The sequence below is a fragment of the Arvicanthis niloticus genome, chromosome 14, assembly GCF_011762505.2.
Source record: "Arvicanthis niloticus isolate mArvNil1 chromosome 14, mArvNil1.pat.X, whole genome shotgun sequence".
Lineage (NCBI taxonomy): Eukaryota > Metazoa > Chordata > Mammalia > Rodentia > Muridae > Arvicanthis > Arvicanthis niloticus.
The window spans coordinates 62,095,657-62,120,453 of record NC_047671.1 but is presented as its reverse complement, the minus strand read 5'-3'; the positions used below and the strand labels follow the sequence as shown (position 1 = coordinate 62,120,453).

At 46.3% G+C, this 24,797-nt stretch overlaps 1 protein-coding gene across 8 annotated transcripts in view; it reads left to right on the top strand.

Annotated features, from left to right (window-relative positions):
- The first annotated feature begins 5,021 nt into the window (after window positions 1-5,021).
- Mocos (molybdenum cofactor sulfurase) overlaps window positions 5,022-24,797 on the top strand; it is a 45,756-nt gene continuing 25,980 nt past the window's right edge. For 2 of the 8 annotated variants that reach the window (XR_013103811.1, XR_013103810.1), the window contains exons 1-6: window positions 5,022-5,301; window positions 10,897-10,986; window positions 15,394-15,460; window positions 17,106-17,747; window positions 21,477-21,553; window positions 24,110-24,309. Coding sequence is in view for 4 of the 8 variants with exons in the window: in XM_076912887.1 (XP_076769002.1) it covers window positions 5,160-5,301; window positions 10,897-10,986; window positions 15,394-15,460; window positions 17,106-17,747; window positions 21,477-21,553; window positions 24,110-24,309 (1,218 nt within the window). In the remaining 4 variants the exon portion in view is untranslated. Of the gene's footprint in view, window positions 5,302-6,057; window positions 6,154-10,896; window positions 10,987-15,393; window positions 15,461-17,105; window positions 17,748-21,476; window positions 21,554-24,109; window positions 24,310-24,797 lie in introns of all 8 variants that reach the window. The other 6 variants (XR_013103812.1, XM_076912888.1, XR_013103813.1 and 3 more) reach the window with 5 other exon arrangements.

The following is a 24,797-nucleotide window of genomic DNA, read 5'->3' as shown; positions in this document are numbered from 1 at the left end:
CAAGAAACTTATCCACTTCTTTCAGGTTTCCAACTTGGTGGCGTATTTCCTCATGAGCCTCTGGCTTCCCTCAGTATTTGCTCTGTTGTTCCCCAGTTTGTCTCTAATTTTGTTAATTTGGGTAATCTCTCCATCTTTTAGTTGATTTGGCTAAGAGTTTATCATTTTTTTAAAACGTTTTATTTATTCTTTGTGAATTTTATATCATGTACCCCAATCCCATTCATCATCTCCCTGTCCTTTCATATCCACCTTCTGCCCTTGCAAACTGCCCCCCAACAATAAAATGCAGTGCTCATTTTGGGTGTTATTTTATTATTCTAGTGCTTTTGGGTGTGCTGTTATTAATATGAGATATCTCTTTCTCTCTCTCGCTCTCTCTGTCTCTCTCTCTGACAGTGCTATGAACTTGCCTACTAGATTTAACTTCAATGTGTCATAGGTTTAGGTTTTATTTTAGTTTTTATTCCGTGCTAAAATATTCTTAATTTTCTTTTTAATTTGTTTAGACCCGTTTTTGCTTTGTTTTGTTTGTTTCTTTTACTCAGTAGTGAGCTGCTCACTCGCCATGAGTGAGTCTGTGTGCTCTGTTGTCTCTCTTGTTGATATCCAGCTTTAGTTCATGGTGGGCAGATAGGATGCAGGGTGTTATTTCAATTTTCTTGTACTTATTAAGACTTCCTTTGTGCCGAAGTATGGGGTCAATTTTGGAGAAAGTCCATGAGCTACTGATACAAAGGTATAATTTTTTTGTGTTTGGGTGAAATCTTCTGTAAATCTTTGCTAGGTTCTTTTAATTTGTAATGTTATTTAACGCCAGCATGGCTTCCCTGGTCTCATTCCTTGGAACCAGTGAACCCACCCTAGAGCAGCTTCCCAACAAACCTGGCTTTATATACTTTAACTTGGCTTGAATTGGCTCATTTCATTGGCGGAGTTAACTTATCAATGGACAGAATAGATGGAGCAAACATTGTACCAATGATGTTAAAAGCGCTCTATGAAGCTGTAGACACACAGCATCCTTCACCACAGCCAAGAGAGGGAGCATTGGGTTTGGTAGTTAGATGAACAGGTTTACATTACAGGAATAGTATCCAGCCTTTAAAAGGACACAGACTCTCAAAGTGAATAAAACCCGAGGAATCACACAAAGTGAAACAAACCAGCCACTATGTGACTCTTATCTTAGCTTTCCAGTAAAAGCATACATAAAATCAGAGTGCTGGAGAGCAGACGCTAAGGGAGGAGGTAACGGAGAGTTGTTTGCTGGGCACAGTATCACAGGTGAAAAGGTTCTGGAGATTTTACAGTGAGCAAACAGAAGTGTTCTACAGTTGGTGTGAGTGATGTCAGGTATTACATTTAGCCACAGTTTTAAATGATGTTTTTAGATATACCCCTTTCCTGGGTGTTAATTGGTATGCCTTTTTAAAAATCCCTAAATAAAATATATTTGGGCAGTACACTAAATAAAGAGATGTCTTCGTTCTGAGCATTGAGGTCATTGTACTACCTTTATTCAGTATGGTTCAGGGTGAGTTTAGTTTGCAGCTGCTGTCTTTCCACAGTGGACTCCGGAGTCTTCATGAGACATGTTTTGGGGGCTGGGGAGTAGGCATTTGTTGTCTGTATAAAGTTAACTGGTACCCCTTTACATTATTATATTTGCGTATATACTGTTACCTGTACTTTCAGACATTTACACACACGTGTGTGATGGCTCTCGGGGTGCACCTGAGTTCTCAGCTGTGCAAGGTTCCTGAGGGTAATAGATCTGTTGTTGTTTATAAGTTGCACATCCCAGGATTCTGACAAAGACAAGTGGTCTTATATATTTAAAAATCCCCCATGTAGTCTTCTACATGTGAAAAGGTATGAACAGGCAAGTCCATAGATGGAATGAATACCAAACAATGTATTTTGTTACTCCTTCCCCTTGTGACAAATAGTGGGTGGCCCTGATGGAACCCCCTTATATCGAAAGCAAGAAGCCTGCATGACAATGACCATGAGGCTGGAGGGAGGAGAGAGAAAGAATGGATGCCATGCCCTGAAAGGTCTAGAGAACTCTGAACCCCACAATCAGGCAGACCCAGAGTTTTGAATTCATGTGTAAAAGGCATCCTCCTGAGATGCCTAGCTCTGTGGACCCTCTCAAGGGCTCCCTATATGGAGTGGCCACTGGCTGCCCAGCTAATCCCCTTTGCTGAGTTCTGTGTACTCTTGACAGCCACTTAGGTGTGGCTCAGAACCTCTGCTTGAGCAATCAGTGGATGCACTGGGCTCACCATGGCTCCCACCCACTGTGGGCAAGATTTGCTTTCATCTCTGTAAGTGAAAAGAATATTAAAATATTAATCTGGTTTTCATATCAACTGTATCTGAAAGAAAATGCAAAATTGTCTTCCTTTTTACAAGATAGACAAGTTCTCAAACAAAAGAAGTCAATTTAGGCAGTCCAGAATGGGTAGGGAATTTTTTGACTCCACCAGATGCCCTGGCTTTTAATTTGCCCCGCATCTTCTTCTTGCCCGCTGTGTGGCCTCGTGCCACCATCTCTGCATCCCAGCTGGAAGGGAGAAAGACCTTCTCCTAACTAAGGGCGTTTCTTGAAAGTCTTACATAGTTCTGTCCAATATCCTTGGCCAGAATTTAGGATTGTGGCTATATTCAGTACAAAGAGAGGCTGGGAAATGAATCCCTGTACCCTACCCCCATCCCAGACATTATGGGTTTTGAGTCAGAGTTTCCACTTACTTTTTCTCCACTTTCCTCCCCCTGCTCCCACCCTTTCTGTGCTGAGGTTCAAATCCAGGGTTTCCCCACACCAAAAGGGGCTGGACTGCTGAGCTGGGAAGAATGCCCCCTTCCCAGAACCTAGCAGGGTGCGTTGTCACCCACTTACAGGATTAGGGAATGCATCTTGTGCTTAGGCAAACAACCCAGCAGGGAGCATCCTCAGCTGTTACTGTCACTTGCTATGCAGAATGACTAACATCCTTTCCCTTTCTTGGTCGCAGAGTTAAGATGCAAAGAGCCAGAAGAGAGGCAAAAAGAGAGATGAGGTGCCCTAGCACAGAGGGAAGAGAGGAGGGGAAATACAGGGGAAACCCAACTCCCAGGATAAAACAGTGCCTGGAGGAGCGAATCTGGGTGCGCCCATGCTGATGATTATGGTCTGCCAGTACACTTAGGTTTTGCTTTGAACATTACAGTATAAATATAAATATAATGGACCCTTGTTCCCCAGCTCTTCATGGTTCCAAGCTGCCCTTTCAGCTTCTACCCACAGAAAAGGTCTCTCCAGTCCCTCTGGGGAGGGAGCTTCCTGTTTTGTTTTTCTTTTGATTGCTGTCTAGTTCGTTCTACTATAGCGAACTGCTGGACTTTGGAGAGAAAGCTGCTACATTGCTCAACTGGCCTCTTTTGCATCTTAACTACCCCAGTACCTAGACTGGCAGCGTGTCTTTGAGAGAGGTACGTGCTACTTAGGTGGACATACAGAATTACTTGCATGACCTAGACTGAATTCACTCTCATAGAGAACATCCACCCAAACCTCATGATAACCTGTCTGGAGGTTTGCTTCATGAGGATAGGCCTCGACCTCCAGCTTCCTCCAAGACCAATAGGCAAACGTCTTCTGGGGCTAGCTAGTGAGTGGAAAGGCTCTACCCTGCTTCTCCATCTGAGTTGGCTCTCACAAAGCAGCTCAGTGACAGCTGTCCTCACTAGGTCACAGTGAACCAGTTAACTAAGTTATGCTAACTCTCACAGGCCCAGAGGCCCTGTCCTCTAGTGTCCCCATTATACCAACTCTCTCGGTGCTCCTGTCACTCTTTCTTTCCCAAGCTCCTGAGGTGTCCTCCACAAGACCCCCATGTATCCTGTATCTTTAATCTATCTTTTTGAGTACTGATTGGGAATTTCCACTTAAATGGCCGGAATAGAGGTCCACATTGTTTCTCTGTTCCTGAGCCCAGCAACCCCCCATCCCCCACCCCTTCTACTCTGTCTCCCAATCCCACAGAGTGGAGTCATCCTGCGCTAGTCTTCAGGACCCCATTTGTCCCTGAATCCCACTACTTTTGCGCTCTCTGTTCTGGACACTCCTGCCCAACCTTTAAAGTAGCACTATGCCAGGAGTCGCACTTACCACTAGGCTTCTCTACTATCATCACCTATCCCACAGTATCTTTGGCTCTTTTCCAGAGTGTCGGGGAGAGGGTGGCTGGCCTTGACCCAGATTTCAAACTTGGGCCTGGTGGCTTCCCACCTGATCGCCCAGCTGTAAACTTCTGGGCCTCAGTTGGGCCCTCCTTTGTGTAGGGATGGGAGTCTTTTTCTAAGTACATGCAATTCCTGAAGACAGTGTTCTGCAGTGGTGCTCTCCAAATTTGGTTTCTTATCTGCGTCTTGCCTGTGTTCACTTTATCATGTCTTCCACGCCACCAGGGATTGTGCAACCAACCACTTCCCCATCCCCGTTGCCTCAGATTTAGGTGGCACTAGGCACAACTGTCACCTCCCAGCCCTTGGCTCCCACTCTGCGCTGTTGAGTTTGCCTGGCTCTCCCAGTCTTTCTCTGGCACACAGTCGCTGTGCTCTGAGCCGTCCGGGTGCAGGAGGTCACACCAGAGCGTCTGGGCTCCGAAGTTGCACAATCGCTGGGAATTTATCAACCAGCCCAATGGTTTCCTTTGAAACGCGGAGAGTGCAGACGACCACAGCAGTCCAAGTGGATTTGCTGGTCTGGGGCGCAGGGGCCCGAGGATCCCAGGTTCTGGGCCAGTAAGACCCGGAGTTACATATGCCCAGTGAAAAAGGCACGCACTCCGTTGTGCCTACCACCTGCTTGCTTTACAGGCACCTAGATATCCCAGGACTCGGCACCCAGGTGTCTCGGGTGCCGCTTGACCAGCGCTGGGCTGAGGCGGTGACCGCAGAGTGCGCGACCCGGTCCTGTCCCAGGTGGGCAAAGGCCACACCAAAGTGAAAGCTCTTCGTGAGTCAGCGAGCTGCGACGAGGCCGGCCCGCGAGGCGCCGCCCCTGGGTGGGAACCCGAGTCACCCAGGGCTCAGCTCTGGCGAAATCGCCTGCTTTGCTCACTTCCCGGGCTGGGCGGTCTGGATCCCGCAGACTTCAGGCGCGATCCATGGCCTGCGGGGCGGCAGAGCGGGGCCCTGAGCCCCCGGCCTTCCAGAGCCATCCAGAAGCCAGCACACCGCGCCTGGCCCAGGGCTACTACTTGCGCAGCATGGGCGAGCTGCGGGACCAAGAGTTTGGCCGCCTGGCAGGTGAGGGACTGACGCGGGGACACACAGGGCTGGAACCTAGGTGTGGGGCGCTATGTCTCGCTTGGGACGCACTTTGTACTTGATCTTAGCTTAAAGGTCAAGCAGAGATGGACTCCTCGGGAGTCGAAAGTTTGGGAGGGATTGTGATCGGCTGCTCGGCGTCCCCGCTCCCTCGCAGGCTCCCCGCTGTCCCATCCGCAGTAGCAAGACTTCTTGCTATAATTGTTACATAGACTCCGTGGTGTGAGACCAACCTGGCCTCTCTTTAGGCCTCCCCACACACTGCAAATAAAGCTTGGCTTCTCTTTGTCCCCCTTTATTGCCCGGAGAATACCCGACCCTAAAGACGCCACCGTAGCCAAGGTCACACAATTTATTGAGCAGAGGTATTTCTCAGATGCTTCACGCGGGACCAGGGGTACACAGAAAACTACTGCACGCAGTTTGAAAAAGAGATTCTGAGACAGGAAACCCAGAGATTGCGATCATTCAGATGACAGGTCTCGTGTGGCCACGCCCCTTTCTCCATAGAGATGTCCTCTCTGTCCACAGTCTTTTGGAAACATTATTTTTATTACTATTGGCACTTTAAACAGGGTTCCGTGTAGTCATGTAGTCCAGGATGGCCTTGAACTAGCTATTTAGTCGAGGCTTACCTTGAACTTTTGATCTTTACTCGGGGCTTCTGTAACCCTGGGTTTACAGGCGTGCTCCAAGCTCGCCTGTCACCAAGCCTCCTTTTTCTCTTTTCTGCAGCTAGAACAATGCTCTGTCTGAGTCTAGCTGGGAAAACTGGAAGAATTAGAGAAGCATGCAATCTGAGCTTTAAGAACAGGCCTAGCCTGTGAGCCGGTGAGTTGGACTGGATCACATCCTTTGGAGTCATAAGGTTGAACCTGTTGATTGAGTTGGAATTAAACTCAGATTAACTGCAGGTGTAGCAGAGCCCAGCCCACTGCTGCAAGTCAAGGATCTGACTGGGAAGGGGGCGCTTCATCAAACCCAAGGTAGAGCAGGAAGATTATGGTCCAGGGTACAAATATTTGTTTGGTCCCTCGGGGTTTCTGTCCCGTTCTGTAGGACAGAACAGCAGCGCTGTAATCCTTACAGCAACTATTTTTCCTCTGTAGGCCGGGGAAGCTGTGGCCTCCTTCCTGTGTCCCTCCCTGCATCCCTCACTGTAGAGAGAGCTTTCCTACCTACTTCTCCCCATTCCTCTCTGCGACTTGTTTCTGGCTGGAGACAGCTCTTCAGCTTCTTTGCTGCCTCCCTTCCTCCCTCAATACCCTGCCTTGTCTAGGGAAATTTCCTGCCAAACAGAAATAGTCTGATATGAATATCCAGGTGCAGAGAGCAGCAGGGCCCCTCTCTTTCTGAAGTGAATTCCAGAGTTTAGTGAATAATGATTTCAGTGCCATCCTTCCCTAATCTCAGATCCTCTCCAGTCTTGACCTCTCACACCCGCAACACCACCTTGAAAGTAAAGGTCTGTTCAGGTTCCACTCCTTTCTCTCAGAGAACAGCACCCAGACTTGACATTAGCTTGTAGCGGCCTGTCTTCCTTTAAAGCCTTTAAACCCACAGTGAAGGGATATAGGTTCTTTCTTTCTTTATTTTTTTTTTTTTTTGAGACAATCTCACTTTGCACTCAGCCCTAGAACTCATTATGTAGCCCAGGCTAGCCTCAATCTTGTGAGGATTTTCCTGTCTCAAGCCTCTCAAGTGGTAGGGTTACAGGCTAGAGGTTCTAATACCCAGATGGGTCCTTTATTTATTTGGTCAATTCCTTGGCTGCATTGTGGGTGAAACATACACACACAACCCCAGCAGGGTTGGGAGGGAGGGAGGGAGGGAGAGAGAGAGAGAGAGAGAGAGAGAGAGAGAGAGAGAGAGAGAGATTCACTATGTAGTCCTGGCTGGCCTGGAACTTTCTGAAGTACACTCTGAGTGTGTGCACTTGTGTAGGTGCATGTGTACAGAGACAAGAGGATGGCAACAGTGTCTTCTTCTGACATTCTCTACCTGTTTCTTGAGGCAGGGCCTGTCCCTGGCCTAGCGGAGGCCCTGGCCTGGCGCTTGCTGATTGTCTGGGCTGACTCCACCTCTCCACTGTGGCTTTCCAGGTGTGCACCACCATGCTTTTTTAATGCCCATCTAAGGGATGAGACTCTGGCTCAAGCTTGGGTAGTGAGCATTCTACCCACCGAGAAATCTCCCACCCCCTGAAGTAGACTTCTGTGGGTTAAACAGGTACCTTTCCCTACCTCTAAAATGTTGGGGAATATTCATTTTTCTTCACTGAAACAAACAAACTGGAGAGCTGTACAACACAGCAAGCCAACATGCCTCAACCCCCACCCTGTTTCCCTCCCTGGAGATTTTCTGCAGGGCCGAAAATGTACCTGCTTAAATGTGGCTCCGAGCAATTAAACATGTAGGAGCTGAGATGCTTTGCTTAGCTAGTTGGATAGGGGTTTCCTGGCCTTAGTGAAGCGGGTGTGCTGAGCATCCAGCTGTGGCCTGACCAGTTCTTCCAGCGTCAGGTGCTGACTGACAGTTAAAGGTGCAGGGTCCAGAAGAGATCCTGCTCTCTCTCCTCTCCCCACCTCTCCTGCTCTCTTCCCCTCCCTCCTTCCCTGTTTCTTCTACCTCTTCTCTATTTCTCCTCCATCTTTGTCTCTGAATATTAATTAATTAGAACCAGACAGCTGATGAGACAACTAAGTATGTCAAAGAAAATAAAAAATAAAAATTGTTTGAATTCTCTTCTTTGAAGACCTAGTATAGCTGGCTCTTTGGATCAGCTGATTGCTTTTGTTCACTCTGACACCTGCAGTGTGTTTACTGTGCTCCAGACATCCAGCTGGGTACTGTCAAATACCTACTAATTGTCACCCCAGTGCAGATAGATGTCAGAATAGGGGCCCAGAGTGGCTGGGGGTGGGGCAAGATTCAGTTTGGCCTGTTGACTTGAGTTTGAACTTTTGGCCTCTTAAGATCAGATCTCTGTTTCACCTAACTGAGTTGCCTTCTTTTGCAAGATTAACTGTTGAAGTAAAGCCAGACAAAGCAGGCTCTTCCTGATTGGCTTCTTAGCCCCTTGGAAGGTTCTGGGTGACATGCGCAGTGCTCCTCAGAGCTCTTCACCCAAACATTGTTTAAAAACTTGTAATTTAAAAAAATGTATTTTATGTATATGGGTATTTTGTCTGGTGTATGTGTCCATGTGTCACATGCATGCCTGGTGCCTCTGGAGTCCAGAAGAGGGCATTAGATTCTCTGGGCCTGGAGTTTTAAGCCACCATGTGGGTGCTGGGAACTGAAGAGGAGCCAATGTTCTTAACCAATGACCCATCAGTGCAGCTCTCATAGGAGCACCTTAGTGCTTTGACTATCGGATGACCAACGCCTTTCTCTCAGTTTGCTAAACATCTATTTCACAGTCTACAATAAAAGAATTAATTTCAAAAAATTATGTTTTTAATTTGTTGAGAATTTTATATCATGTATTTCAGTTATATTCATTCTCCATTTGACCTCCCAGATTCTCCCAGACTCAACCTCACCCTTCCCACACTCTCCAAACTCTGTGTTCTCTCTCTCTCTCTCTCTCTCTCTCTCTCTCTCTCTCTCTCTTACACACACACACACACACACACACACACACATCTCTCATCACTGAGTTCAATTTGTACTGACAACATACTTGTGGGTATAGGGCCATCCGGCACACTACTGTCCAAGAAAGCACTTTAAAAACATTGGGAGAGATTAGTTGATATATTTTAATGGCATCAGATTCAAAAGATGGCAAATGAGATAGAAAAATGGCCAAGGAACCTCCTCTGGGTTCTAACTACAGGTACCGCTGCCATCCCCGTTCAATGTCTGTCACCAGTGTGTTTCCAGCAACTAACAGTGTTTACATATGTGTGCCACTCTTTTTCTATGAACTGTAACATTTCTCACTTTCAGACTCTGTACTTACTTGAGGGTATGACTAATAATGGCGATTTTCAGGGGAGGTGAATAAAAATATTTCAGAATTAGGTAACATAAGCAGCCTCAAAGTTATACACTTACAGAGGATAAACTTTTATGGTATGTGGGTTATTACTGGATAAAATTATTGTAAAATAAACAAAAATATACCCTGCATGACACAAAAATTGTTAAATGAATTGAAAAATAAATCAATCTATTAATATTTTATTAATTTGAAATGGTACCTCAGAATTTACTTCATGTGAGCTCATTTTGTGTGTGTGTGTTTGTGTGTGTGTGTTTGTGTGTGTGTGTGTGTGTGTGTGTGAACATGCAGGTTCACAAGGATTGGTGAGCACTTGTTAAGAGCATAAGTCAACCTACGGATCTTCAGGCACCATTTGCTTGTTTACTTGAGACAGGGTCTCTCATTACACTGGTACTGGTGGATTAGAGCATGACGTCAGACCAGAGAGCCCCAAGGATTCCCTGCTTCCACCTCCCCAGTGGTGGGATCACAAGCATGGATTCCAGAGATTGAAGTCAGAGTCCCATACTTACAGGGCGAGTGCTTTCCCACCCGAGCTCTGGCTCCGTCTCCTGTCTGTTCCTGTCTTGTTAGTCAGTATTCATGAAGTAGGACTGACAAGAGACAGGACTTTGAAGAGATTGGTGAGAGCCGAGCTTACCTGAAATAGATGCTAATGGACATTGCTTTTCAGCCTTGTGATTTTATAATGTTGCATTGAATATCTTCACACACAAGTCACTTTGCAAAATCCTAGGTATTTATGAGATACACCTGCAGAATTGTCGGGGCAAAGTGACTTTATTTAAGGTATGACTGATGTTGCCCAGATGTTATTCCATGAAGCTGCATTAACTCACCCTCTTGTCAGCCTTGTGCTGTTGGCTTGCTGCCCACACCTTTGCCCCACAGGGAAGCACTACTCTTTTGATCTCTGCCAATCTGTTAAGCAAATCATAGCATCTCCAGTTTGTCTGAGTTTGCCTTTTGTCTTCAGAGGCAAGGCTGCAAGGAAGGCTTTCATCCTTCATCTTCCCTGAAATTCTACTGGGAGTCTAGACTTGAGGATGGTGGAAAGGTGTGGGGAAGAAAGATCAGGATTCACCTTACTGGGAAGCACACAGCTTCCAGAACAGGGCATGAATGAGCGTGAGACTGCTGTTTCATTATTTGTCAGAAAGCTCTCCTGGCATTTCCTGTGCGGGATGTCTTTCCAGGCTGGTAAGAGGGCTCCTTATCAAATAGGCTCCTCGGGGCTCTGGGCTTATATTAAGAAACACATATGAAGAGGTTCAGGGATACCTGCTGTGTTGAAAGGTGTTGAGACAGGTGAGTGCGGTGCTGCACACCTGGAGTCCCAGCTCTGGGTAGGCGGAGGGACGCAAAGTCATCCTTGACTACATAGAGGATTCGAGGCCAGCATGGGATACGTGAAATCCTGCCTCAAAAACAAACACACACAACAAACAGAAACAAAAGAATGGGCCCCAGTGAGTTCACACTAGTCAGATTTACATGAAGTGACCGGAAGACTGGTGGAGAAAAACCTACAACTTTATTTGTGATTTGTTTGTTTTGTTTAGGAACTGTCTACCTTGACCACGCAGGAGCCACCTTGTTCCCCCAGAGCCAGCTCACAAACTTCACTAAGGATCTCATGGACAATGTCTATGGTAAGGAACATTATGTTACACTGATTTCTGATTAAGCCATTAATTTGTGTTTATCCTGTTGGATTCATGGAGAACATTGGGAACACACACAGTAGAGTCAGACCAGATGGAGGGCCAGGCAAGTACCCTGGGTCATGGTGTATTATACACTTGTGTCTGAGGTAGAAAGTCCTGGCTCAGGGGCACACAGACTACTTCCAGAATGGGTTGGTGTCAGGAAGGAAAAATAAGTTTGAAAGTGTTATGTTTCGTGGTGCTAAGACACTGCACAGTGCAGAGGGTAGGGGATCATGAGGAACATTCATTCATTCATTCACTCGATACATTCCACAGAGTCACTATGGTGTGTGGGTTGTAGTGTTATAACATTAGAAGAAGACATAGCTCCTTTCTTGTGGGAGATTTTGGTCCAGACCTGGAAGACAAGACGTTAATCAAATGGTCTCCAACTAAACGTGCTTAGTGACTGTATAAAAGGCTGAGTGCAAAGGTGGCTGGCATCGTGGGCATCTGCATTTGCAGGAGAACAGGAGGATTGGCAGCGTGTACATTAGGGCAGTTGGGAGGGGAGCAAATGTTGAATGATGCCAGAATTCACTGGGACAACAGGAGGAGATAGAGGCCAGCTACCATGCAGGAAATTGTAACAGCAAAAGCCAGCAGCTAGGCCCACAGAGGGGAGAAGCCTATCACCTGGATAGGGTGATGGAGCAGGGCCATTGAGGCACTGTAAATGATGTAGCAGTGGCCATTATTCTAGGACAGCCGTCCATCCATCCAGGGCATTCAGCAGTAGCAAAGTGTGCTCAAGATAATTCAGAAGAGGGAGTCAGAAACCTTGCTAGCCAGAGATGTGATTTATAATGCTAATAATGACCAGTTGATCAATGCACCACTCACTGAGCACTTGTCATGTATTAGGTGTGTGGTGAGTATTATTGCCACCCATCTGTATGACACTCGAAGAGCCATAGACTGTGTTATTATGTGGTGAAGCTGTTCCCTCCAGGTTGGACATGGCCTTCATCTTGAGTCACAGCACCTGAGGTCACCTGCATGTGTCCCTCACAGGATGGGGCCCATTGATGGTCCCATGTGGGAGGCTGACAGAGGGATTTGGGAGACTCAGTAGCATTCTCAAATTCCTCAAAGGTCACTCTCTCCCAAGGTTTATACAAGAGAAAAGCAATTGGCTGGTTTGGGACTCTTCCTGTAACTTCCCCGGGGGGCTTCTTATGGTGTGATCCACAAATATGAGTTATCTAAAGACATTCACTAATTCACCAAGCTGGTCTTGGATGGAGTCTCTCTTGGGCCTTGATGGCATCTTCAGTGTTTTTATGTCTTCCCAGTAAAAGTCTCATGGCATCTTGATTTACAGGTGAGCCAATGGAGGTCCAGAAAGGGCAAATAACTAACCTGATGCCACACACTTGGAAAGCTCTGGGTTTAGGGGAATAGAGCCTGGGGCCAAGTCCTCCCACTCCCAAGATACTCCTGTTCGTGGCAGTCCTGTTAGGCTACAGATATGCACAAGGGTTTAAGTCTGCACTCTGGGCAGTCAGGAGATCTTTAATTCTGAGGAAGTCCTCAGAGAAGGTGCCAGTGAGGGATTCTCTCTTGGTTTTCACCTATGATTTGCAAAGAGACCTGAAATTCTCCTCCTGCTACCTTGGTAAAGGCCATAACTGTGGGAAAGCAGTTATCCTGAGAGATGGTTGGCAGCTTCAAGATCTAGGTGCTTCTAAAGACACGGGCTTAAAAAAACAATCTGAATAAAGGCATCGAGGGTGTGTGCCAAGTCCCACAGGTTGCTAGCTGACGTGAAAGGAATGTGTGGTGGCTGCCGTGGCCAGCCATCCAGCGTGACCCTTTGATGTTAGGGAAGGAGCATATAAAGCAAACTGGGCAAACCTGCTTCAGTGAGCGTGACTTGTCCTCTGGGAATGGCGATGCCTGACCCTGTAGTCTAGACCTTTCCAGATATCCGTGTTACTTAAAAAAAAAAAAAAAATGGTTTGACCAGATACTGAACCAAAAGCAACTTAAAAGAGCAAAGGTTTATTTTTGCTGACAGTTCAAAGGGTTACGGTTCATCACGGGATGGAGGGCTCTGGTAGTGGGAGCAGAAGGTATCAGCTCACACCCCAGGTACAGTCAGGGAGCGGAGAGAAAAATGAAGGGACGGGACTGTGAAATCTCAAGGCCTCATTGACTCACTTCCTCCAGCAAAAATTTACCTCCTGATGGATCTGCAACACTCCCAGACAGCATGACCAGCTTAGGAACCAAGTTTAAACACGTGAGGCTAAGAAGGACGTTTAATATTCAAATCACCGCGGGGCTCATATCTGAACCGTTTTGAGGGAGATCATGACACTTGGGGAACATTGAAGAAGAGGAAATTTTTTCTCAAAGTCAGTGAAAGGAGAGGTGAGATTGGGTGAGCTTTCAGTGTTTCAAGTAGGTGGCAGGGGCTGTTCAAGCTGGCCCCTTTCGATGCTTGCAAGGAGGATGGCAGTGTGTTTCTGCAGAGACAGAGCCAGCAGAGGTGGCAGGGAATGACAAGCCTAGCCAACAGAGGCCTAACTCAGTGGTTGTGTGGCTCTGTCTGGTGGCTGGAGGAGTTAATAGACAAGAGTTCCTGGCTGCATATGGGGAGTTTGCAGAGAAAGGGCTGTCCTGGCTGTCCCTGACTTCCAATCCTCTTCCTAGGTCCCATGTTGTCTTATAAGTAAGCAGAATGGTTTTCTTATTTAACAGTTTTATTGAGTTACAATTGACATATTATAACATTTACCCAGTTCATTTGTGTATTTCAGCTATTTAAAAAAATAATTTTAATTGTTTTATTATTTTGAGTTTTGCTTGCCTGTATGTCAATCACTGTAAGTCAGTTAGACATTCTTATTTCTCCATGAGGTTCCCCAACCATTCACAGTTAAAGCCTACTAACTCACCATTTCACTTTCTCTAATGGGCTCAGTGAAATATGAATTTTATTATATGAAATACATTTCATATAAATGAAATCATACAGCACGTAGCTTCTTGTGACTGGAGCTTTTTGCTTAGTGTGTGTGTGTATTTTAAAAAGTTTTTTATTAGTATATATTAATTATACATAATAAAGGGTTTCATTATGACATTTTCATCACAGTCTATATAATGTACCCTGATCATATTCACCCCCCATGATCTCCTGGCCCCATCCCCCTCTCCAGATTCCTTCCCTTTTCTTAACTAGATCCCTTCAATTTTCATGTCATTTGGGGTTGGGGTGTAAGCCAAGGAGTTTAATTAGGGTTGCTTATCGGAGAATGGCTTATTTAAGGGACCATGGGCAACTTACCAGTGGCTGCTTCAATGAAGAAAACATCTCTCCCGCCCCATCAACCGTCAATTGTGTATAGGTCTTCAGGGATGGCCAGGTCCTTATGAGCCCCTGTCCTACTCCATGATGGAGTAGTCATAGACACAATCTTGTCCAGCTCTTATTATGCTGATTATCACATATGCTGTGAGTTCAAGGGATCAGCGGCCACACCGTACCTAGAGGACAGGATCCCATGACACTCTTCTGCTGACTCTTACATTCCTTCTGTTCTCATTTCCATGATGCTTCCTGAGGCCCGGAAGGGTGATATTAATGTCCCATTGGTGGCTGAGCGCTGAGCAGTCACCTGTTCTCAGCACTCTGACAAGTCACGTGTCTCTGCAGTAATTGCTGCCCACTGCAAAAGAAGCCTTTCTGACCAAAGCCAAGAGTATCACTAATCTATGGGCATGAATATTAATATTTAGAAAGCAGTTTGACAGACACAGTGTATCTATTCATCAGAATAACATCAGTTTTCTTCTTTGTTTAACTATGCTCTATTAACGTTGCTAGCTACAGGCTTTTGACCAGGTTTACAGTTGCAGATGTGAACTTTCTCCCATGGCTTCAGTTGGAAAGCAGTTGGTTGCCTTTAGAGTAGTCATGCCTCTCTTACAGCGGTGGGTAAAAATGTCCTCCCGGCATCCTGCATAGTTCCTTCTGCACTGTTAAAAGGTGAGCATGTTTCTGACGCCCATTCATGTCCTAGCCAGTAGTTTGTTCTCCTTTTTTATTGGCAAATACTTGCTCACTGTATGGGGATTGCTGTATTTTGCCTGTCTGTTCAGTCGCTGGCCATTTTTGCTATTTCCAGAATTTGGCTTTATGATTAGAGCTGGTATGGACAGTTGTACAATCTGTGTGGATATAAGCATTTATTCCTTTTGAGTAGGTACCAGGAGTGGTATTGCTGGACCATATGGGAATGTTATGTTTTAAGTTCTTGAGAAATGGAGGGAGAAGGCTTTGAAGGGACACCGGAGTAGACCACATTCTGACTCTAAGGCTTTGTCTCTGAAACCTGCCAGGTAATCCACACAGTCAGAACAACACCAGCAAACTCACCCACGACACTGTGGAGCAGGTCCGCTACAGGTGAGCCACAGGGGCCTGCCTAAGCTGGCTACCCAGCTGGGCAGACTTTCTAGTAGAGGTCTGTGTCACTCAGAGCTTCTGAGATGGTCTCAGAAAGAATTCAGCTAAGAAGCAACATGTATGAAAATAACCTCAGGTCAGAAGACAGGGTAAGTTCAATATGTGTCAGTAAACACAAGATGGTGGCTCTGGGTGTGTGCTGGGGTGACAGGAGTGGCCCATGGTCCCCATTATGTCTTCAGAAAAAAAGCACATGTCCTGGTTTTCCTATTAGTAGATTGTTTTATTAGGCCTTTTAATATATTCATAATTCTCTTACTGCTTTGAGACAGGGACTCCTGTAGCTTGCCTCTAACTCTCTCTGTAGCAAGGCCAGCCATGGACCTCCTGCCTTCACCTTCCAAGTGCTGAGATTGTGTGTGTGCATTGACACACTCAACTACCCCCATTGTTTTTGACTAGTTCTTGCATGGTAGAGAGCCCTTTAATCGCCCTCCAAGTATTATAACTGGTTTGTGATAAATCATCTTCACATGGTGTAGGTTACTTAAATCAACAAGATTCAAATGATTTCAAATTCGAAAGTGCTATCAGAGCACCAGTAGTAAAAGCAATGCCGGAGAGAAGGCTCAGAGGTTCAGAGTGCTGGCTCCTCCTGCAGAGGACTGAGGCTTCATTCCCAGCACCCACAAGGTGGCTCGCAACTGTCTATAATGAGTTCTGGGGAGTCCGATGTCTTCTTCCGTCTTCCGTGGGCACCCACACTCACATGGTGCGCATATATACATTCAGGCACACACATAAGAAAATAATAAACAAATGCATCAATATCTTTTAAAAATTAATTCATTAAATACTGTGATAGAGTAGGAGAGGTAAAAAGACTAATGCATTTTCAGTGATAATCAGGTTGCTATGGGTTTAAAACATTTTTAGGTTTATTTATTTTATTTGATGTGTGAGTGCCTTGCCCACATGTATGTATGTGCATCATGTTCATGGCTCACGTACACAGGGGTCAGAAGAGGGTGTCAGGACCATTGGAACCGGAGTTACAGATGGTTGGTGCTGGGATTTGAACCCAGGTCCTCTGCAGAAGCAAGAAATACTTTAAACTGCTGAGTCATCTTCACAGCTCCCTTATAGATATCTTTAATTATAATTTATTTATTAAGAAGCTTTCGTCCTGTACCTGGGGCTACCCTAGAACTTACTATGCATGCTGGATTTTTTTTTTTCCTTTTATGGAACAAAGTCTCTTGTGTCTTGGACTGGCTCTGAACTCACTAGACTGCTGAGGATATCCTTGAATCTATCATCTCCTTCCTGCATTCTGGGTACTGAATTCTGGGTACCATTGTGTAATACTGGGGACTGAATCCAGGGCTCTTGTGTTCTAGGCCCTCTTCATGCCATAGATTTCTGCTGTGTCCAAGTATAGATGGGACTCCAGAGGCAAGACGGTTAAATTTGATCTTTTCAAAGGTTATCCTTAGCTAAATAAAATGTTCAAGGCCCATCTGCGTGCATGACTTTCTCTGCCCCGCTTTTATACAACAGTGACCAAGTGGTCCTGGGAGGTAGAGCTGCCCTACTGAATAGTCAGGAAGCAGAGAGCCTGCTGTAACACTGTGCTTCTTCCCAGGATCCTGCGTCACTTTCACAGCACCCCAGAGGACTACAGCGTGATCTTCACAGCTGGGAGCACAGCTGCTCTCAGGCTAGTGGCAGAGACGTTTCCGTGGGTGTCCCGAGCCCCAGAGAACAGTGGGAGTCACTTCTGTTACCTTACCGATAACCACACCTCTGTGGTGGGAATGAGGAAGGTGGCTGCAGCCATGGACGTCACATGTACCCCAGTCAAGCCAGAGGACATGCGGTCAGCAGAAGGAAAGGGTGCTGCAGCCTGTGACCCCGACTGTCAGATTCCACACCTCTTCTGTTACCCAGCTCAGAGTAACTTTTCAGGCACCAGATACCCACTGTCATGGATAGACGAAGTCAAGTCTGGGCAGAGGAGCCCCGTGAGTGCGCCTGGGAAATGGATCGTGCTGCTTGATGCAGCCTCCTATGTCAGCACTTCCTCCTTGGATCTGTCAGCTCACCAGGCCGACTTCATTCCCATCTCCTTTTATAAGATCTTTGGGTTCCCCACAGGCCTGGGTGCCCTGCTAGTCAATAAACGCGTGGCTCCTCTGCTGAGGAAAGGCTACTTCGGAGGCGGGACTGCAGCTGCCTACCTTGCGGGAGAGGACTTTTACATTCCAAGGCCATCGGTGACGGAAAGGTAATCTTGTCATGGGGTGTCTTGCGTCCCTCACCAAGGCAGGCTGGCGTGTATGACCTATAAGATTGTGCAAGTAGAACGCAGGACCGGAACACAGGTTAAGGGAGTTTGATGTCATCGGTAGGACAGTCTGGTGTGGGGCTCAGATCCAGGAGGCAGAGACCAGCAGGGATGTGACACGGTGGCTCTGTGAACTCTCTGCCCTGTGTGCAGTTTCTTCACTGGGGTGGAGGAGTGGATGAGCAGATAAAAGCTGCAAGAGGAAGGAACCTCTCAGGAAAGAAAGAGTGCCAGACTTTGGCCTCAGAGCACTGGTGAGAAATGACAGTCATCAACAGTGATCCTAAAAGATGCTATTCTGAACACAGTTCACAGCAAACTCAGTTTCCCAGTACCTAGAGTGAACTTAGCTCCTCAGCAAGAATTAACCAAACCCAAAGCCAAAACCAGAAGCAGTGTTGGTGGCAACCTCTGTGAGCCAGGCTGAGAGTGGGTACCAAAAACATAGGGCAAGCTGCCACTTGCCTTCCAGATCTGGGGCCTTTTCCTCAGGCTGCATGGTGGGCTATGTGGCTCTTGCTGAGGGCCTTCCTGATGGGGGAAGGTGGGACCCAGAATGTTGAATGTGTGGCAGGTCAAAATGGCCACTGACTTGGGGGGATGTTGTAGTTGGGGTAGGGAACTAGTTACCTACTTGGTACTAGAGAAGGCCCGAGGGGAAGGTGGTTCAGATTCACACTTCATGCCCAGCATCCAGGTGCAGATTCAGGGTCTCACTCTTGTGGTAGAGTCAGTGTTAGTTATACAGGGATGTGGAGTAGCTCCCCACACAGCAGCTGTGGTACATATGACTTGACCTTCGAATTTTGTGTTCTTTTATGTAAATAATGCACACCAGGAACATGTTAGGAGGCTGTTGGAAGAATCTTTTATTTAGGACTTCTCCATGGTGAATGTTCTTTATGTAGCCTCTTTATGTGACCCTCTATGGTATCACACTCTTCTCACCCTAGCCTTTCGGAGGTAGAGGCAGGAGGATTTCAGTTCAAGGTCATCCTTAGCTATACAGAGAAATTGAGGCCAGCTATAGGGGACCCCGTCCCAAACAAACAAACAAACAAACAAACAAAAACTAAAACAAAAAACCAAAACCGACTTCCCCCCAAAACAAAAAGAAAAACAAAATAAAACCACCTTCCAAAACTGAGACAGCAGGCTAACAAACTCCCCCTACCCCTAAACTAGGAGTACTAATGTAAAATCTTCCAAACCCCAGTGTACTAGTTCATTATTTAGAGTAAGGAAAAATAGCATTTGTGATATAACGTGTCTTAGTTACCCTTCTGTTGTTGCGAATGGACATCACGACCAAGGCAGTTTATAAAAGGAAGCATTTAGCTGGGGGCTTGCTTACAGTTTCAGACAGTTCATGATCATCACTGCAGGAAACGAGGCAGCAGGCATGCATAGCTCTGGAGCAGTTGCTGGGGGCTTACATCTTATCCACAAACACCCAGCAGAAAGAAAATGAGATTGGGCCTGACTTTTGAAACCTCAAAGCCCACCCCCAGGACACACCCTCTCCAATGAGGCTACACCTAAGCCTCTCTAAAAAGTTCTACCACCTGGGGACCCAGCATTCAAACATAAGTAACTATGGGAGGGTATTCTCCTCCAAAGCAGCTCACAATGTAAATAAAAAACAGGACAAAGACACAGTATGGTTAAATCTGGCTCACTAGGGAACCTGAAGGCCTGGAGAAATGGCACAGCTCTGAAGAGCTGGATCCTATCGGCTGGGTCACACCACATTCCTTCGGTTCCCATGGAACCTTTTTGGCTACAGTGTACGAGGTGCCCAGAGAGAAGAGGGTGTTACTTGCCTTTTGAAGCCCATCTTCTCCACAAGCCCCAGGCTTGAATTGGGAATGGAAAGCTCAACACATGGACATAAATGTGGAAATATTTACCCCACCTTGGGTCATTTAGTTCCCAGATGAAAAACACACACAGCCTTTATATTTACGATAAGCCTTACACAGCACCCGAGCTGGGCAGGTACCTACCCTCTTTGCTTTTAGAATCTACTTTCCTATTGATAACCCCACGTTATGACTTACTACTTACTATGTTTCATCTGAGCTGCTCTAAACTCCGGTTGGCCAGTCCTCAGGGCCACATTCTCTCGACTCCTAACTCATGGCGGCTGCTTCTTCCTCCTGCACTTTCCTCTTCCTTGTGGTCCCTCTCTGACGCCTAAGACCAGGAAACCTCAATCACCCCACCCCCTGTTTCTTCTGCCCAGCTATTGGCTGTTGACAGCTTTATTTACCAATCCGAAGTAACTTGGGGCCAAGGTGTACTTGTCGGACTCTCTCATCTCTGGGACTACCAGGCCTTGGGGACCCTCACTTAGCATTACAGTAGATAGCAAAAGACCAAGCCTCAAGGCATAAAGGATGGACGAACCAAGTCTTCAGCCTTACAGTCAGGACATGGCTGCGGCAGTTGCCTGCCTCCCTTCCTTCATCTGGTTGTTTGTGAAAGTCCCCATCTCACTCTTGGAGGTTGTCCTTCCCAAGGGGTCACTTTTTTTTTTTTTTTTTTTTTTTTTTTTTTTTTTGAGACTGGACCATAAAACCCAGATTAGCCTCCACCCTGCTCTGCAGCTGAGGGTGACCTTGAACTTATGGTCCTCTCAACCCCATCCCGGACATGTGAGTTTTGCTGAACTCATATTAGAGCCACCCATCATGTCTGCCTCATGTCACGTCTGCTTCTCTCACAGTCTCCTGCCACTGTCCCACTCTCCTGCCCCTCCTGGTAATGTGCTGTATTTCTTCGAAGGACCATGCAGGTTCCCGTTGTAAAATGCCGTTTCCCTTGGAAATCATCACATTGTCTCCTCCTCTGACAGTCTACTTAGCCTCCATCCAAACCTTCATTAGGGAGGAACAGGCCTGGCCCCGCCTTCTCTGCGTTTGTACTGTCCTGCCTCGGGGTGATGGCGGCTTGTTTTCTCTGCCTGTGCTTGCTGAGCCATGTTCCCCGTTTTATAGAAGGTGATACGGTGGGAAAGGAGCCTGGCTATCAGCTCACCGCTGTGTACGTAGCACCTGGAACAGTGCCTGAGACGCAGAGAACTATCGGTGATAAGTCAAAAAAAAAAAAAAAAAAGCTGATAAAATGTAAACTCAGCACACATTTTGACAATTAGGAAGGTTCATCTCTTTGATATTAATGAGATTTTCATATTCAACACGAACCTGTGCTTCCATACATTTTGGAACTAGAGACTCCTTTGTCAAAGAGGCTCTCAGGGGCTCAACGGGATCCTCGGCTTGATGATTTGTCAGTGGTGCCCTCTCGTGGTCAGAGCTCAGTATTTCAGGAGTTCGCGGCCAGTTCTGTCCAACTTCCTCTTGAGATTTGCAAAGTGTATCTCACTCACGTTTCAAGTCTCATTCATGTCTTTTAGTGCCCTCTGTCATTGCTGCAGCCCACTCCAGGAAGTCTGAAGTAGTTTGGAAGGTTGCAGAGGTGGTCAGGGCCAGAGGCAGCCAGGTGGGTCTTGGCATGGAGAATTCCTCCCATGGAGGGGAGAGCCAGTTTTCTTAGGCCCTAGAAGCTATTAACAGAGCATCACCCAGCCTATGCCCAGCTGTCTTCATCTAGCACAGAATGCACGTGGACTGTGTCAGCCAAGGGTTTATACCTTTTTCTCTACAGGTTCGAAGATGGCACCATCTCTTTCCTTGATGTAATAGCGTTGAAGCATGGATTTGATGCTCTGGAACACCTCACAGGTCAGTCAGTAGACATGTTTACCTGAGTGGACTAAGGCTTTGCTGCCTGTGTCCTTTCGAGGTCCCAGGTATAAGTGTGGTACCGCTGAAGGAGAAGGAGACAGGTCTGGGCAAATGCGTGTCATGTGCTGAGTCTATGTGCACTGAAGTCTGACTCTAAATGTCTTCAGAACTTCTCTGAATATGCTCAGGAGGGCTTGGGAGGGTGGGTTCGCCTTACCAATACAGCCCCACCTTAGCAGGAATCATTCAAAGGACAAAGATAAATAACTGTGTGGTGGAGCACGGTTCTGTGCCTGGACGGGACTGGATCTTTCCAGCATCTTTCATATGATGCATGTTTTTTTTTTTTTTTTTTTTTTTTTTCCTGACAAGAGCTCTAGGTGCCTAGGCACAGGCAGAAGCCACACCTCTTCCTATGGGGATGGACATGAAAGTCTGTGCCAGAGTAGAGTATGTTTGGTGATCCAGTCATTAATACTCTTGGAAATTCTTTCCAGAGTTTCGAGAACTATGTGGCACGGCAGTTACCATTCACTGTGTATGTGTTTGTGTGTGCACGCGCGTGCATGTGCTTGTGCGTCTGTGCCTGTGTATGTGCCAGGTCTATGACTTAGTGGCTAGGCAGCTTATCCTCCTTCATTCTTGTTGCATGAATGGGACCCTTCAAGTCCTCAGCCTCAAGTCCAACACTGGGCACATGGCATCCCTGGAAGGGAGCACTGCCCTGATGAAGGGAGCACTGCCCTGATGAAGGGAGCACTGCCCTGATGAAAACGAAAGGATGCGAGTGAGCATCGCACAGGACTAAGGGAGGAAGAAGATCGTAAAGAGAAGTATGAAAGAGGAGCACTCTGCAAGGACACCTTAACCACAGGTCAGGGCCTCACAGGGCTCGGGTTGGCAGCACCAGCCCACAATATGCCAAAGCACGATTCTCTTATTAAACTCTCTCCTTTAAAGTCAAAATTGAAGTAAAACACAATAGAACATAAGTTTCTATTTTAACATAAAACTTTTATTTTCATTTTACGTACATGGATGTTTGTTTGTATATATGTATATGCACCACCTGCATGTTTGGTGTCCATGGAGACCAGAAAGGGGCATTGGATCCCTAGAAACTGGAGTAAGCAATGGTTGTGGGCTACCATGTGGGTGCTGCAAACCGAACTGGGTCCTTTGTAAGAACAGCAAGTACTCTTACCAGCTAATCACCTCTTAAACTCCACGTGTGTGTGTGTGTGTGTGTGTGTGTGTGTGTGTGTGTGTGTAAGTTTTATGTTTTCTCTTTCTCCCTGGTCTGAGGCAGGGTCTGTTGTGCTCTTTTGGCTGCCGTATGGTGTACTCCTGGGCAGCTCTCCTGCAGCTTCTGCAGATTCTTAGGCACCACCTCCCAACATACTGCACAGCGCTGGGATTGCAGATTCCTGCCACTGCATATGGCTTTTACATGAGTTCCAGGCATCAAATCCAGATCAGAGAGCTTGTGTGTGCTCAGAAAGTACTTCTGCTCATTTGGTCATCCTGATACACCTCTCCAATCTGTCCAGTGATCTCCACTGGTCATCTGTCCAGTGTCACCACTGGTCATCTGTATAGCGATCACCACTGGTCATCCGTCCAGTGATCACCACTGTCCATCTTGTATAGTGATCACCACTGGTCATCTGTCCAATGATCGCCACTGGTCATAGCCAAGACAGTTTTGATCATCTCAAACTAAAGCTTTATTCATTAAACAGCATCTGCTCATTCCCTTCTCCCCCATTCTTGAGTGACTTCAGATCTACTTCTGTCTATATGAATTTGCCAGTTCCAGGAACTTGTTTAAGATCTAAGAGGCATGATAATACCTTTATTCACTTAGCTTACCATGTTTTTATTCATTGACCATAGGTATACTTAGTTGCTATGCATTATGTTAAAACAATTTAACCATTAATAACAAAAAATTAACAGTAAGGGCAAAAATTGATTAAAATACTACATACTTTTTTTTTTTTTTGCCACTGGCTAGCAGAGAGTTTAAATAGCTGAATGTTTGAGTAACTATGCATATGTAACTACAAAATACATGTATATGAATGTATCTATGTGCACATATATAAGATGTATATAATTATATATTTAAAAGAAGGTAACAAGAATTCCTCTGGAAATACTCCATAGAAGCAACAAAGACAAACTTATTCAGTACCAACTGTGGGGCTGGTGAGATGGCTCAGTGGTTAAGAGCACTGCTGCTCTTCCAGAGGATCTGGGCTCAATACCCAGCACCCACACGGCAGTTCACAACTGTTTATATCTCCAGTCGCAGGGAATCAGACTCCCTGTTCTGGCCTCTGCAGGTACTATACACATGGTTTACAGATAAGATGTAAAATAAAATATGAAAGATAGATCAACTTTGTCATAAGGAAAGCTGTATTTAAAGTCATTAATTAGAGGTCTGGGTTGACCAGTTGTCATAAGTGTGCATTAGACAGGAGGGGGTGACTTGTATGTGAAGTCTGTGTGTAAGGCCGTGCATGTCTCCTATGCTCTTGTCCCTAGGCGGCATGGTGAACATACAACAGCACACCTTTGCTCTGACACAGTACACCCACTCTGCCCTGTCTTCCCTCCGCTACCCCAACGGGGCCCCTGTGGTGCGCATTTACAGTGATTCTGGGTTCAGCAGCCCCGATGTCCAGGGTCCAATCATCAATTTTAACGTGCTGGATGATGGTGGGGAGATCATCGGCTACTCCCAGGTGGGATTTGATTCATCTTTTATTTATTTATTTATTTTTTGGAGAGTCTCACCCTAGTCCAAGCTGACTTTGCACACACGACAGTCCTCCTGTCTCTACCTCCTGAATGCCGGGATTGCAAATGTTAGCCACTATGGCTCAAGTTCTTCTTTCTGCCCCCTTTATACCAGCAATGTTCTTGTCTAAACTTGGAAGTCTTTCTGGCTCTTGAAATTTTCTTAAAAGTCCCCAGGAATAGCTATGAGAAAGCCCAGGCTCTGCGGGACGGCCTCACTCAGAGGTGTTTGTTTGTTTATTTATACACAGTCCATATATAATCAAGGTTGGTGTAGAACTCACTATATAGCCATGGGTGACCTTGAACTCCTGATCTTCCTGCCTCCTCGTCCTGGGGGTGGGCATTAGATATCCTCAGCTCAGGGGCTTTACAGCTCTCATGGGTACACAATTCTGCTCAAGCTTGGCTGTGTGTATGTCTTTAGGCTTCT